At 32.5% G+C, this 16,844-nt stretch overlaps 2 protein-coding genes across 3 annotated transcripts; both read left to right on the forward strand.

Moving 5' to 3' along the window:
* Positions 1-3,326: 3,326 nt before the first annotated feature.
* On the forward strand, positions 3,327-5,159 carry LOC141672126 (xyloglucan endotransglucosylase/hydrolase protein 2-like). 2 transcript variants are annotated; one of them, XM_074478620.1, is made up of 4 exons: positions 3,327-3,513; positions 3,851-3,951; positions 4,056-4,270; positions 4,668-5,159. In XM_074478620.1, exons 1-4 carry the CDS (start codon positions 3,342-3,344, stop codon positions 5,092-5,094), a joined length of 915 nt encoding a protein of 304 aa, XP_074334721.1. In that variant the 5' UTR covers positions 3,327-3,341; the 3' UTR covers positions 5,095-5,159. The 2 variants fall into 2 exon arrangements, with proteins under 2 accessions (XP_074334721.1, XP_074334723.1); XM_074478622.1 differs by having other exon boundaries at positions 4,077-4,270.
* A 5,054-nt stretch (positions 5,160-10,213) lies between these two features.
* Positions 10,214-14,979, forward strand: LOC141674022 (uncharacterized). Its single transcript, XM_074480749.1, has 6 exons — positions 10,214-10,469; positions 13,127-13,191; positions 13,302-13,576; positions 14,059-14,130; positions 14,211-14,273; positions 14,659-14,979. The coding sequence occupies exons 1-6, from the start codon at positions 10,372-10,374 to the stop codon at positions 14,701-14,703; spliced, it is 618 nt and encodes a 205-aa protein (XP_074336850.1). The 5' UTR covers positions 10,214-10,371; the 3' UTR covers positions 14,704-14,979.
* The last annotated feature ends 1,865 nt before the right edge of the window (positions 14,980-16,844 follow it).

Raw genomic sequence — 16,844 nt, forward strand, 5'->3', positions numbered from 1 at the left:
TAAATATTAAAATTAAAATTAACCGTAAATAAAATGACGTAATACCTTTACTTTTTTGGGTTAAATGTATCCACAAAGATCGAAAAAATTATTACATCCATGGTTAAAAACCTCTTGCAAGAGTATGTTATGCGGGTAAATTTATTTTTATTTTTAAATATTCGAACTATTGACCTCTCATAAGAGAGACAGAACTAATGCATCCAAAAAAAGTGTTTGAGGTAAAAATGTTTTATTAACGGAGTAAATCCGGTGTTTTAAAAATCCCCGATTTTTAAAAAAATCCCCGATTTTTAAAAAAATCCCCGATTAATCCTTAAAAAATATTTGGCCGATCTATTTTTTAAAATCCGATTAATATTTATAAATTAATTTTGAATTATATATTTCATTATAAATAAGGTAAATATATTAAATATTATTAAAATATTTAAATATATCCGATTTTTGTTCCGATTAATCCCCGATTTACCGATTAATCATTAATCAATACCTAAACCGATTAGTACCGATTACCGATTTTTACAACCACGAGTAAATCTAAGAAATATGCCGTAGTTGACTTCTGACAAAGGACATGATGTACAGTCAAAGGTGAAACTGTCTCAAAAATGGACCCACTTTCGTTACACGGATTCCGAATGGACTGCGTTGTACTTGTGACCGGAATATATCATTTTTTATTGGACCAGGTACCTAGAGAACAGGCCTGGCCCAGATGCAATGTAGTAGAAGCCCAAGTAGCCCAACACAGCAATGTCCACCTCATTGAATTGCATGGATCTGGCTGTTTAAAATATGTCGGCGTATGCATCTTTTCTCATCACTCAATTATCTTTTACAAAAAGGTAAATACGTACGAAACTGAATATCTATTCAAGAAACCAAAGCTTTTTTGTTACTCCTTCCGTCCCAAAATGATGTTCCTATATTGACTTTTGGTACTGTTGACGTTAAGCGATTGACTACTAATTTACGTCTAATCTATAATATCAAACATAGTCATAAGTGATCTCGTTGGATTCGTATTTATCAGTACTTTAATACAGTGAAATTTTTATATTTAATACTAATACGAATTTAAAGATATTAACGATCAAAAGTATGCATTGGCAAACGTGTCCAACACAAAGAGGAAACGTTTTTAGGGACGGAGGGAGTAGTTATTTACTTTAACATCATGATATAGACATACATTCTAGATGCATTGCGTCTCAAAACCAAGGATTCATATTTTTATGATAGTAATTTGGTTTTGATATATGGGTTATCTGGTTATAAATTTCGGAAATTTAAAATATTCGGTTGAGGTACCGATTTGTGATTTATCGGACAAATTTTAAAAAATCGGATGATTTATCGATAATTTATCGGAAAATCAGGCAAATTAATTAGGCAGATGTTTATGACCAATTTTTTAGCAATTTATCAGCAATTTTTAAAAAATCTGTCGATTTTTATAATAATCATGAATTTTATCATATTTTTTGGCGGATAGATTTAATATTGAAAAATTTTGTGAATCCAAGAACGGCGTCGTCGCTTAATGCACTAGTAGTAATTTGCTGTCCGCAAAAATTATAATGAATACTCCATCCGTCCCAATTTATCTGTGATGTATAAATTTTTGTGATTATACTGAACCAATTTTGTTCAAAAATTCCATAAAGTTTATAATTAAAAAAATGTATAAAAATTATATCATTAGAAAGTACATGTAATCTATTTTAATATGTATATTTCAGTTTTTTAAAATAATAAAAATTTGATATTTAATTTATGGTCAAAATTAGGTCAGTTTGACCGCAAAAATTGAAACATGACAAATAAATTGGGACTGTGTAATTGATTATGAGCAATAGTTTATTATAAACTAACTTATTTCCAATGTTTTAATCAAACACTAAATATTGATCACTTGTTTGTTTTTTTGACAAATATGGCTTATAACCTTACAAATGAGTATATGTTCTTATAAATTTTCTATTGATCACTTGTTTGATTATATTGATATAACCAACTTTAGTGAGTTTTTATAAATGGTAAAATAAGAGAAAAGTGCGCCAATATCAAACTCTTTGATGCAAAAAGCAATCTAGCTATAAGCATTCAAGTTAAGCAATTGATTAGGGTTTCCTCTTATGTGTAAGAAACATGAAATAGTGCAATTCACAGTAGTACACAAATTCGTTCTCCACGCAGAGATTAATATAATTACAACCTAGCAGGCTAAAGAATTTGTTACATTATTCCAACTTCCAAGAGTGTGTCGATATGGTTTTTAAAGATTTGAGGAAAATATATCATTTTTAACATTAAATGACAATTTTAGGCAAAATATTAACGATATAGATTGACGTCCAAAAAAAATTGAAATGCTCAATTTTAGTTAATCGTCACGCATGGGAAGAATTAACGGTAGACAAATTTAGTTTCAAATCCCGACTAAGGCTCCGCTTGAGAGTGCTGTTACAAACTGATGTGCGGTGAGAAAAAGTGCTGTCAAAAAATTTAGATAACTGTTTGAATTTTTTTTAATTTATGCATATGTTGAGATATAATATATAAAAATAATATTTTTGAGAAAGTTTGATGGTGAAAATAACAGCTTTTTTCAAAAGTATGGGGCTGTTTTTGCTAACAACAGCATTTAGACCAAAAAAGTTTTTCTAGAAAACAGCTTTTAGAATTTACCAAATACTTTTCTGACAGTTTTTCAGCAAAACACTGTTGTAGCTGTTTGCAACAACAATAACAAACAGGGCCTAAATCGAAAATTTTATAGATTTTTTTTGTCAAATTTTGAATTTTAGTTAAAAACTAGCGAACATTTTATTAAACCCCGGTTAGTATCCAACTATATTGAGGCGGGGAATCGAACCTTAATCCTTCCGGCAGCCTAAAATTTTATATCATATTACGTAATCGACTCATCTAAAATCTTACGATATTAGAGGAAGTGATTTATTTTTATATGTCTCATCTTTCTGATGTAATTTGTTGCGCCTTGGAACTTATATATCCAAGTCAAGCAAGTGACATGATGTTTGTATAATCCTTTTTTTTATCTAAAGTTATAAATTATTACAAGTTTACTTTTACAAAATTACCAATTAAGCCTAATAATATTGTGCATGAGCAGGAAGACAACAAGTATATAGAGTTTGTTACGGAAAGGTATATTTGTATAACGTGTGGGAAAGGTTTGAAGGGATGATGATTCACAACTTCACATTCTCATTGCTTTCACACCACTTAATTTGTAGTTTCACTCGTTTTTTTGTATATAAAGCCTCCAATTAAGGCCAAGATATGAGAACTACACACATACATATGTACAAATGGATTCGTTATTCTTTGCACTGATCATTCTTGATCTGGTAATTATTACTGGAGTGATGGGCGTCCAAGACAAAAGATTCGACGAGAACTATGCTGTTACATGGGGAAATGAACATGTTAAGTTTGTGAATGAAGGACGCGATATTCAGCTTTCAATGGATCCATCCTCAGGTGAAGTTCAACTACTTAGATCTCATGCATGCAGAAACAATATTGTCATGAGTTCGTGAACTACTTAGATATCTCTCTCTCTCTCTCTCTCCCCTCTCCCTCTCCCTCTCTCCCACTCTCTCTCTCTCCCTCTCTCTCGCTCCCTCTCTCTCTCCCCCTCCCTCTCTCTCTCTCTCTCCCTCTCTCTCGCTCCCTCTCTCTCTCTTTCCCCCTCCCTCTCTTTCTCTCTCTCTCTCTCTCTCTGTCTCTCCCCCCCCCTCTCTCTCTCTATGTCCCTCCTTCCCCCCTCTCTCTCTTTCCTAAAACACTAATCAAATATGTTACTATTACATTACAGGGGCAGGATTTGCCTCAAAGCTGAGTTACAGAACAGGGTTCTTCCATATGAGAATAAAGTTACCTGCAGGAGGCTGTGCAGGAGTTGTAACAGCTTTTTATGTAAGCAATATAATTCTATTCAATCACCTTTTTCACTTTCCAATTACTCAAGTAATTGAAACTCTCTACTAATGTCCAGAGCTTTATGATACTGCTAAGGTTAGAATGTATCTGTTTACATGCAGCTACATTCACATACTAACAAACACGATGAGCTGGATTTCGAGTTCTTGGGCAATCAGAAAGGTAAACCGATCACGTTACAGACAAATGTGTTCTCGAATGGACAAGGAAATAGGGAGCAGAGGGTCATTCTTTGGTTCGATCCAACTGCAGATTTCCATAACTATCAAATTCTGTGGAATGAACATCAGATCGTGTAAAGAACCATTAACCTTTACTTATATTTATAAATTCATACATGCTCCCTCCGTCCCATTCTCAATAATCGAAGTTTCGTCAGTAAAAAATTGAAAAGTCAAACACGTTCATTTAAGTGGAACGTTTCAAGAAAAAAAGCTAAATACGACCGAAAAAAGTCAGTCAAATTTAGCTTAATTCAACCGCGCGCGGTCGAATTTAACTAAATTTGACCGATTTTGAATCAGTTGTAATAAAAGGAGTCGAATTTAGCCGTGTCCAAAGGATTCGACCGTCTGTGGTCGAATTTAACCCGGTCGAATTTAAATCAGCTGTATTTAACCTTGTTTTCTTATAGTGAACGGAGGGAGTACTATATAATCGATATTTTTTAACTTTTGATAAATTTCGATCAGGTTTTACGTGGACGATGTCCCGATTAGAGTGTTCAAGAACAACACAAGCATTGGAGTAAACTATCCATCACAAGCCATGAAAATAGAAGCAAGCTTGTGGAATGGAGAGGACTGGGCAACAGATGGAGGCAGAACAAAAATAGACTGGTCTCTGTCACCCTTTAGAGTTCAGTTTCAAGACTTCAACATTGATGGCTGCTCTGTTAGCACTGGATATCAAAGACGAAACAAATCAATCACCACGAAGAGTACTGATCGGATTTGTTATTCATCTGAATATTGGTGGAATGCAGAAAAATACAGAAACTTGACTCCCAAGCAACAAGAAGAATATGAAAACGTCAGGGCACAATACATGAATTATGATTATTGTTCTGATCGTAATAGATATCCTGTACAGCCCCCAGAATGTGAATCAAACATTTGAAGGAATTAAGTTTAATACTTTAATTAATGGATTTTATTTATATAATAATTATTTTAACTTTTAATAATGTGGTTTCAATCTGTCAATAGTGGATTATACATCCTTCATGAAAAATCAGTCGAATTAATATGATTAGTTAATAGTAATATAGTTTACAAAATTCTGGTCCTTTTTACTAGGGAATGATATTGTTAGATTTTTGAAGTTCACGTTCATATTTCAATGACCAGGCGAGGTATTCCAAATAAAGCTTGCAAATATTTACCGATGTAGCATAATTACACAACCCGGGTCAAATTCCGAGTCTTTTTCGAAAATCGGGTCAAGTCCCGATTACGAGTCCGAAATAAGTCGAAGCAAACTGTCCCGAGTGCAGCCAACTTGGGTTACGAAAAGCCCACCACAGGCCCCCAAAAGATCATGATTTGTTGGTGCACATAGTAGTAGTACTTTGCCTTATAAACTGAACAGAAGTCCCAAATATCCTCGATGTGGGACTCGGGTGTTACAAACTCCGCCACTTAAACTCCTGACGTCCTCGTCAGGCCCGAACAGATAGCCCATAGGACCAAGAACATACCTCTCTAGTCATTGTGGGATAATACCGGCTGGCTTTGTGTCCCCGCCTCCGGCAACTTGACGCATCAAGCTTTCGAGAGTCGGCTCTGATACCATATATGACAACCCGGGTCAAATCCCGAGTCTTTTTCAAAAATCGGGTCAAGTCCCGATTACGAGTCCGAAATAAGTCGAAGCAAACTGTCCCGAGTGCAGCCAACTTGGGTTACGACAAGTCCACCTCAGGCCCCCAAAAGATCATGATTTGTTGGTGCACATAGTAGTAGTACTTTGCCTTATAAACTCAACAGAAGTCTCAAATCTCCTCGATGTGGGACCGGGGTGTTACAATAATACATGATAAATTTTAATCGAGGCGAATATGTATTCATGCGTGTTCCCATATTATTTTGTAACTAAGGAAATTGCCATCTTCATATTAACATCTCAGAGAAAAAAATTGAGATGCATGTGTAGTATTCATCTATTTCAAAATGTTTAGTTTATATACATGAGAGTATCTAGTCCATTATATATTGATAGAGAATTAAAATAACTTTAATTTTGTAATAAATATCGCATTAATTAGGCATGATTTGATCCGGAAAAAAGTCTGACTAATAAAGCTCGATAATTAATATTGTATTAATTTGGCTCTATATGCCCAAAATTATGGTCTGATCAAAACCCAATTAAGTTAAATGTCTTGGCCTACTACTTTACCAAGAAAAGGCTTGCATAAGGCCCACAAATCATGAATTTATTATAAAATTTGTAGGTCATAAATCAGCCAAAATTACAGCTGAGAAAATAATTCAGACTCAGATTCAAACTCTTAAAAAAGTAGTTCTCAAGCAAGACAGTGTTAAAAGAAAGCAAGTACCTACTTTCTATGACTTCAAAATCCATTTTAAATCAGAGACTTGTCCAACCCTAACCTAATTCAAAGTTACGGATACCTATGTAAGGTGTCTCACCCCATAAATCAGAACAACGTTTTGGAGTACAGCTATAAGCGTCACAATGACCGAAAAGGCTCTACAAGCTACAAGGCCACCACCTAGAGCGACATTTTAGACTTAATTCTCGAAAAAGGACGAATAAGTCACTACGTCCTTGGTGAGCCCTTATCGCCATAGCTCTGAGGACATCATCAAGAACTACGTTTTGGCTTGATACTTGGCATACACCAAGGTACATAGGCATCTTGTGAGAGTATATTCAAGCCACGAAATACAAGTGTAACCATTAAAACACGAAATTCTCAAATCATGATATTAATTATATGTAATAAATCGATCTCAGAATTTTATCCACAACATATATGTCGTATTTTTTTTGAAATCTAAAATAACTCATCCTATCTTTTCTAGTATCTTTTTTAAGGAGTTAATTATCCAATTTTCTTTCTTTGATTCACCATCACCATGAACATAAAATTGAAAAACTTGTATTAAAAGAAAAGGCTTTTTAAAAATACTTTGAATATAAAGTTAGAGCAGAGAAATAATCTGTGAAGAAAGCTTATGATGTATTGAAAATAACTATGATAGGGGGATAAACGAGGATAAATGAATTGTCAGACCAATTAGTTCACTCTTATGAGACATATCGATGTTTCTCGGAACACAAAAGTAAACTTTTTGAAGAATATTGATGGTTCGTGTGATGTCCATAAAGTTAATTAGAAGGTTCATCCTGATTATGTTGTCACTATTTTACACTCTATCACGTAAATTTGATGCTCAAAATCAGTTAATTTGGTATTATAGTAAAAATGGTAACTATAATGTGAAATGTGAGTTCAAGGTGGTACCCACGAACAAAAATAGAGTTTCGATTTCAAATGAGAGATGGAAGAATAAGTAATGGAAGATGCGCCTGAGTTTGTCACTGATTTTTAAAATAAAGTTATTTTTTGAAAGTTTTATAAGAACTGGCTCCATGTTAATGACATTCTGTTAAAAGGAGGTATGAATATTGAAAGCTACTGTCCTTTTTGTAAATGTGATGGTGATTCCATATCCCAAGTGTTGTGGGAGTGTAAATATGGTAAAAGTATTTGGAAAAAGTTTGATTTTTATAAAAAAAAATCTCCAAATCTTATTACGAATGATGCATTGAGTTTTTGTATGAATCTATTCCAGTGCATATAAGATGGAGTTTCTAAAATTTATTGTGATTTGCAGTATTATCTGGTTCTAACGTATAAGCATTTGAATGGTTTGCAGTACCCTTGCTTTTCGGATCTCATTAAAATGGGTTTAAGTTTTGTCCCTAACATATCGCTCTCCAATCCGGCATTCCAATTTGTTCTCAGTAAAAGTGATGTGATGTGACATTCCTCTTTACCAGATTCAGTTCTTGTTAATTGTAATGTTATCGTGCCTGAATGCAAATCTGATTGTGGTTTGGGATTTGTTGATATTGACAACAGATGAAGGGTTCCATTAGCGTAGGCTAGATATTTTGCTGGATAATTTTTCGGTGTAATGGCTAAATCAATGGCGTTATGATGTGGATTAATTTTGACTAAAAATTAATTTCTCCGACTATTACATTATTGTTGATGATATCTTAGCCGATTCTTCAAATATTGTACTAAGGTCTTTTATTCTCCTCGGTCAGTCAACAAGGTAACTCATAAGATTGCCAAAATACAATCTAAATAGGCGTATACATGAGTATTGATCTAAAGAGATCCATAAAAACTTTAAATACTAAATTATTTTCAAAATATGAATTTTTATTAAAATTAATTTTCAAAAATACGATATACAACTTTTCGAGTTCAAATATAGGTTAAAATTCATTTAAAAAAAATATTTCCAATTGATTAGGGTGACATACTTTGCATGCACTCTTGTATATTCAACTGTCTTGAAAATTAGTTGAACAAATGTAATAATAACTACAATTTATCGAGGCGTGCAAGCTGGTCTGACACCCGGTTATTAAAAAAATTAAATAAACGTGATATTTTATTTTTATATGACAGTTCATTAAAAAACTGAGATACATCGTCGATATACATGGTTGAAATCTATTGAGAACCCCAGATTAAGTTTACTTTCCGAACCCGCAATCAACAAAATCAATTAAAAACAATTTTGCAAGCAATTAAAATCAACCAAAAATTCATAAATAACTCATCAAATCAACTCAAATACAAATGACACATATCTAACCTATCGTTTTTAATATTCCCGAGATAGAAAATGAACTTATTAGTTCAACAATGATGTATTCGACATAATTTCAATACTGTTGTAACAGGTTCTAAAAAATAATTTTTAGTTTGAATTTTTTTAGGTTTTGTATTTAATTTATCGAATCTGAGATTGATCAAAACAAATACCATTTATTTATCAAATATATTAAAATTTTAGAAATAGATTTTTTTAGCCAAAGTCATGTTTACATATTGTGGAAATTAAAATTAATTGATTGAGTTTCCGATTTACGATCTATCACAGATTTTTTAAAAACTCAAATAATTTATCAATATTAATTTATTGAATGTGTCAAATATTCGTGACCTATTTATCGTGCTTTTTATATAACATAGTGTATAAATTTATTTAAAACATTTGACCTGATTGGCACAAGTGAATCGAAAGGCGCATTGAGAAATCTGGGTTTCCATTTCTAAACCAACCCGTATCTCAAAGTCCAAATTTGACTTCTCAATATGATTTCTTGATATTCCTTGACCCGTGACTCATAAAATATTTTCAATCTACATCATTATTTTTCATCAAACTGTTTATCTTTATTCTGAGACATGATCAGACTTGATCTTCTTCTAGAGATTTTTCCAAATTTGTTGGTTGTTTACTGCAAAATACTTCAGTCTAGTTTTTTTCAATATTTTTACATACGATACCATTACAGATTACATAAAAATTACAGGTTAACAAAATCTTAGAATATCAATAATGACCTAGTCATGTTATGTTAAATCATGTCTTACATAACAAACTGATATACATGATTGAGATCTATTGGGAAACTCAAATTAAGTACACTTTATGAACCAACAATCAACAAAATCAACTAAAAAGATTAAATAAGCAATAAAATCAACCAAAATTCATAAAATAACTCATCGAATCAACTCAAACACAAATGACACATATCTAACTTATCGTTGTTAATATTCTCGAGATTGAAAATAACTTTTCAGTTCAATAATGACATATTCGACATATTTTCATTAATATTGTAACATTTTCTAAAAAATAATTTTTATTTCATTTTTTTGAGGTTTTGTGTTTAATTTACCAAATCTGAGATTAATCAAAACAAACACCATTTTATATTAAAATTTTGAAAATTAATATGTTTACATATTTCAAAAATTGAAATAAATTGATTGAGTTACAGACATGCAACCTATCAATAATTTTCAAAAACTAAAACAATTTATCACCAATTTATCAAATTTATCAAATATCAATTACCTAGTTATCGCGATTTTTTGAAAAATCGACCCATTTCCGTAACTATACCGAGATATAAAAAATGTATTTAAAGTATTTAACCCGATTGGCACAAGTGACCCGAAAGGCTGAAATATTGGGTTTGCCTTTCCCCTTCCAAACCAACCCGCATCTCAATTCGCAACACCAATTTCACATATATATTATCTCTCACACACATAATCATATTCAAAAGATCAAATTAGGGTTAATTGGTTCAATCAAAATTCAGTTAAGAATGTACGCCGATCGAGAAGCCGGAGCCGCTAAGGTTTCAATCAAAGACCGTCTCAACATCGACGATCCCGGTCGCCGTCGTCGTATCTCCGGCAAGAGGTTCGCTAATCTTTAATTACTGTTATAATTACTTGTATATGATTATGTTCTTTTAATTGCTTAATTGTGTATGATTATTGCTGGAGTTTCGCAAATGAGTGTAAAGGTGCAAACTTTATGAGTTCTGTTAATTTCGGATAGTATGTGAATAATATCGGTAACGTGTGATTGTGTAATTGTTGCCTAGTTTATTTTATGATAAAGAAAAGAGTCTATTGTCAGTACAATTTTTTTTCGATACGGTGGATTTTCTTTGCTAAGTTGGGCTACATTGCTTAATGAGTGTAAAGGTGCATACTTTACAAATTCTGTTAATTTCGAATAGTATTTAAACAAAACCCGGAAAGTGCCATTGTGTAATTTTTGCCTAGTTTATTTTACGATAAAGAAAAGAGTCTATTGTCAGTACGGATTTTTTTCGATAAAGTGGATTTTCTTTGCTAAGTTGGGCTACACTGCTTAATGAGAGTAAAGGTGCATACTTTACGAGTTCTGTTAATTTCTAATAGTATATAAATAGTACCTGTAGCTTGCAATTGTGTTATTATTGCATCGTTTATTTTACGATAAAGAGAAGTGGATAATGTCCGTATGAATTTTCGATGTAGTGAATTTTCTTTGCGGAGTTGGGGACTTGGGGTACATTGATTAATATATCTGCGTAGATAGACTGTATGGAAAATGTATCCATTTATGATTACTTGTTCCTAGGGTTTGAATTTGTGTAATTGTATTATTGTGTTCTTTTTAGTGCCTAATTGTATGTGATTGTTGTTGGAGGTTTGCAGGCGAGAGTAAAGGTGCGTACTTTACGAGTTCTGTTGATTTCGAATAGCATATAAATAGTGCTTGTAACGTCTGATTATGATATTATCATGTCATTTATAAAATTTATTCTCCGTTATTTAGCAAAAAAAAATAATTTATTCTCCGTTCGAAATATTTTAGGTGTAGTGGACTTGACCTACATTGCATAATTTGTTTGTTAGTGTATAGAGTATAGACTGTATATAAAATGTAACCACGTGGTTATCTTGAATAATTTTGAACACAATGTCACTGTTAGATGTATAATTTGATTTTGATGTTTTGTTAGGTTATGGTACATTTTAAATGTAATCTTAGTGTCCGCATGTAATCTTCTTTATCACTAGTCTCTTTTTCGTTCTTGTTGGTTTCTTTGCTCCCTCTACGAAGATAACATTTTTTTGTTTTCTAACTATTTTACATAAAAGTGTTGTTTACAGAGTTCCTATATATTTTTTTTAAACTAGTCATATGCATATATCATTCCTTATGCTAAAATAAACACATGTTCGTCAAATGTAGCTGAGAAGAGTCGAAAGTTGTTTTCATTGGTCATATAGATCATAAAGGTTGATTCTTTGACATTAATGATTTACTTATAATTTTAGTTTAATGTTGTATTACCTTTTTCTTTATGGACTTGACCTACATTGCTTAATCTTTGAATTGGATTATATTTAAAAGGTAGTGAGAGGCCGTAAAGTTGTTATTCTGTCGAACTGCTAATTGTTATTAAAGTACCCCCGGTGTTTATCTACAATGAACTTTGCAACCACGATATTTGTATGTCATCTTTAGATATATAACCTGATATTTTGTGAATTATGATATTTGTTTTGTGTAAACATGGCGTCTGTAATAATTCTTCTTCTCAATATTCTATTTCTCGTCCGCTCTTGCTCCTTCAAGAAAACAAAGTTATTCCTCTTAATGTAGAAGTGTTAACTTACAAAGTTTCTACTATTAGTTAGTAATAAAAAGATGTGATGATGGCTTTTCCCAAAAAGAAATACCACATCTCCTAGCCCAGTAGTTCGACAACTACTATCACTGCTGTTGCCGACGGGGATCCTCCAATAGACCATATATCATGGAACAAATAGGGTTGATAGGCCCAACCGTTTTGCTTGAGCTTTTAATCCTTACCAGTCCCGACCAACCAGTGAATGGTGTGTTGACCTCATTTAGGCAAGACATCACAAACCCCTTTTAGGAAGCTACTTAGGGAGATAGCGTTTACCAATTCACTTTTTTTTTTACTTTCCCGCTGCCTCTGCTTCGCAGATGGGAGAAAGGCGATAGATATCTAAAGAACCCTGTATTTCTTCTAGAGGATCTCCTAATTGTTCCAGAACAATAAGAAAGCTGACTGATGAGTGCCGATTTAGCCTTTTTCTAATGGCTATCATGTGGAGCTCAGCTAAATATGAACATTTTTGTTCTCGGCTAACTACGTAATCATAGTTTAAGTGTAAACACGTGTACGTCAAATGTAGCTGTGAAGAGCTGGGAGTTAGTTTCATTGTCTTAAAAATCATTAAGATTAATTGTTTCACATTAATTATTTTCTTTTTTGGTTAAATGTTATATTTTATGTTGATATGTGAATTTTGAAGTGATCTTTTAGTCTTTACTGATGCTTAGTATTGGTACTGAAAGCTGAATCAGCTATATCTTGTTTGTATTTTGTTCATGAGTTTGGGTGGATAAGATAATACTGACTACTGAGATTATAATTTAGGATAGACTAGGAAGATTTGGATTATTCCTATTACGAGTTTATAAATTAACTGGCAGAGAAGGACAATAAATACAGATATTGAATTTCAACCTATGTTGTTCTGCTGCAGACAGAGACAGGATGATGACAAATGGGAACATGATCTCTATGATCGTAGAGATCCCCAAGTTTCAAGTAAGTTCGTTCAAGTATATTTGCACTGCCCACCTCCCCAATATACTATCAGTGTTTTGGACTTTCTAAAATACATGTAAAATATTTTATATATTTCTCATCCTTGACAGATAGCAGAGTTGGTGCCACTGATCTTCGTTTGAAGCTTCAGAAGAGAAGTATTCAAAATCACACCGGAAATGGGTCTGCCCAAGGAGGTATAAGGGACCTGCGTGAAAAGCTCTCAGGTACAGTATATTCACAACCAGCGGAAGCTGCTCGAGCAAAGCCAAGAGTGGTTACTGAGGGCCCCAGACCGGTTAGGAAAAGTGTCGTAACTGAAGCCTCTGCGCCAGAGACTAAAAAGGTTAACAACACAGTATCGAAGAAAAAGGCTGAGCAAAAGGTGTGTCTATATCAGTTTCACCCTATCTTATAGTAAATGGTTTTTCATTTCCTAAGCAGTCTTATTAAGAGGTGATTAAATTTTGAGATATATTTAATTGAATACAACTCAATACATTTTGCAAATCACTTGACTGTTGCACTCAAATCATTTTAACATGTCTCTTCTTGTTTCTGCCAACTTATCAATAGAATTCTTGGTACTTTTGAGCGCCTTCTTAGATTTAAGCGCCTAAAGTTATGTTTAGGAGTTTTCCAAATGTCAGTTTTGCTTCTAGCAGTACTATAGCTATATCAAACTTTAAGTGCTTCAGAGTAGAATTCAAGGCAAATTAACTTTTATGTAGCATCTTTTCTGGCTCATGCGTGATATTATATGCAGGCTATATGTGATAGATTACTTTTTGATCATCCACTCGTGAAATTATTCTATTGAAGTGCAGTGCTTTTTCCAGTATCTTAACAAGCTCTATTTTGCTGCAGTTCGAGTCAGTGGACAGTTTCCTGTTCTCCCTGGGTCTAGAGAAATACTCAAAAAAATTCAACGCAGAGGAAGTATGTAAACTGTTGTATATTTCTGCTCTTTATTTGTGTTCTGATGACTTCCCTTTTTTAACAACCATCAATTTTTGCAGGTTGATATGACCGCCCTTTTACACATGAATGACGAGGACCTTAAGGTTATGAGTATACCAATGGTGAGTTACTGCAATTTGAAATGTACAGCTTGATGCTTGATACTGTTTTTTGATTAAGTGCCGAGGAAACTTAAAAGTATTAATTTACATACATGCACAATCTTGTCATAAACTGTGGTTTGATGCTTTTGTGGTAGAGGACTAGAGGTAACGAATGTTCATAGTTGTGTAAAATGCACAAAAGTAAGCACCATACCTTACAGTGTTTTGACGGGGGTGAAAGCCTCATGGGGTATTATATTACTTGTTGGTCTCAAGAAATTTTTATTGGCATCACTAACATTCTAGTTGTTCATAGTTGTTTTCATATCCCGATTTATTAGTATGTCACTTCCACTTTGATTCAATTGCAGTTTGTTTTAGTTCACTTCTCTTTATCTTACAGGGCCCAAGAAAGAAGATACTTCTGGCGTTGGATTCCAAAGTCTGATTTTAAACAGCGGAGGTTCTTTCATTTGCTTGTGTAAATCCTCAAAAGGCTTTGGTAGCAATGTCCTTGCATATCAGCAAATCTCTGTCTTAAACTGAAGGTTCAAGCCTGAATTCATGTAACATTTGTTAGTGACTTTTTCAGTTTTATTTTGAGCATAAATAGTGTTCATTCGAGCAGGGACTTCAACTTCTCCGGGAGCCGTGGCATCCCAGATTCCCCAAGTACTCGTTAGTGCTAAGCTTTATTATTTATATCGAGAATTTAATTTTTTGATTGTACTTTTTAATTACATAAAAACAAAAATAGAGCCAGTTGCATAATGCATCCTTTGAGCTGAGTGCCGGCCCTCATAAATTAATAGAGCACTTGCACTTGCAAGGATTGCTTTTATATGGCCAAGTAGATAGTAGATTGAAGGTCACAAATGATTTTTTTTTTTTTTTTTGCTAAATTACAAATGAAAATTTCAATAATTGGAGTCACTAGAGATGTAACTAGTGGGGATCATTTGCAATAAAGACCTCTTAGTTAGAAATGTCAAATATTTGTATCCATTGCTTTAAATAGGGTTGGCTAGAGAGTTTTTGGGTTGGGGATGGGTTTAATGAAAACTATTGCAATTTTTTTGTCAACTCAAATTCTCAAATTATATTTGAAAATTAAATTTGTCAAGCTGATTAATCCGAACTACCTATTTAGCCTTCGGATAAGCTAGTTAATATAGTTAAATCTCGATAAATGAATATTTAGATCTGTAAATTAGTTCATGCATTTGTAAAGAAGAAAATTATTAATTTGATTTGACGAAATAAATACTTGTTAATTGTTCATTTATCAAAATTAAGATCAATAACAAGTTTAACAATAAATAATTAGTCATGATTATATATTTCGGAAATCGGAATCATTCAGTTAAATTATCGATTTGTGATTTGTTGGACGCTTTTTGAAAAATCGTTTAATTTATCAGAAGTTTAGTAAATCGATAAAATATTTTTAACTAATTTATCCTTGATTTTTTTAAAAAAAGACCGATATTTATAACAGTTGGACAGTAATGAATTTTAATCTTCATCGGAATCTATATTATACTATTATAAGCGAAACATGGTTTCGTTTGGTTGGTTGATTAACACCTTCGTAAAGGGTTTGTTAACACCTTCCAATTTTTTTTTTAAATAAATATGATTTACTTAAAAAATTAAATCATGTATCTAATATAACTATAAACACTATGAATTATTATCCAACATAATTTCTAATTGCACTCAACTTCTTTCTTAGCAGAGAATCAAACACTTCTAAAATTAATTTTTATTAATTCAAATTATAATATAACAAAATAATTAATAAATCGAGCATTTTTTATTTAAAAAAACATCAAATCATCAACATCTACCATTATTATTCAAGATTCACACTTTCCTGTAGCCTCTCCACCCGTGCAACGAAACGTACTATAGATTGCAGTATGACTTTTTAAAATTTTAACTATCTAAATTTTAAATCTGTCAATAATATAATACATACAAAATAATACGTAAATATTATAATAAAATAATAAAAGTATAAATATTATAATCAGTCCATGCTTCGTACTAGTTATAGCTAATATTACTGACATGTCTACAATAATAATAGTAGTGGTACCACAACCTTTTAATGGGACCGGAGATGAATAAAATTGAACGGCAAAACCTGAATATTTTGATATAAAATAAAGCAGAACAGCCCCAGCTAACTTATCCCCTATGCACATAATTTATGCACAGTGTAAACTATATTTTTAAAAACCCTGCTGGTGCTAGTTGAAACTTTGGAATGAGTTCTTTAATTTAACTTAGGAGTCGCTCATATGACATCCAGGACGGCCATCCGGTCTCATGATCGAAACTAATCGGTTGAGATACTAATTTACTATTTATCGGATATTTTTCAAAATTTAAATGATTTATCGATTTAATCAAGTATTTTCGGCCGATTTATCGATTTTTTTTTAAAAATTGAACGATTTCGATAACCATGCCTAGAACGCAATTCGATTGAACTTTATAACTCAGTTGTTAAATTTCCGAATCCCGGTTTTTAGTTTACTATTAATAGCAAATTTATGTTAAGTCTCGATTAACATCCAAAAT

Source organism: Apium graveolens, chromosome 7 (genome assembly GCF_009905375.1).
Source record: "Apium graveolens cultivar Ventura chromosome 7, ASM990537v1, whole genome shotgun sequence".
Taxonomy (NCBI): domain Eukaryota; kingdom Viridiplantae; phylum Streptophyta; class Magnoliopsida; order Apiales; family Apiaceae; genus Apium; species Apium graveolens.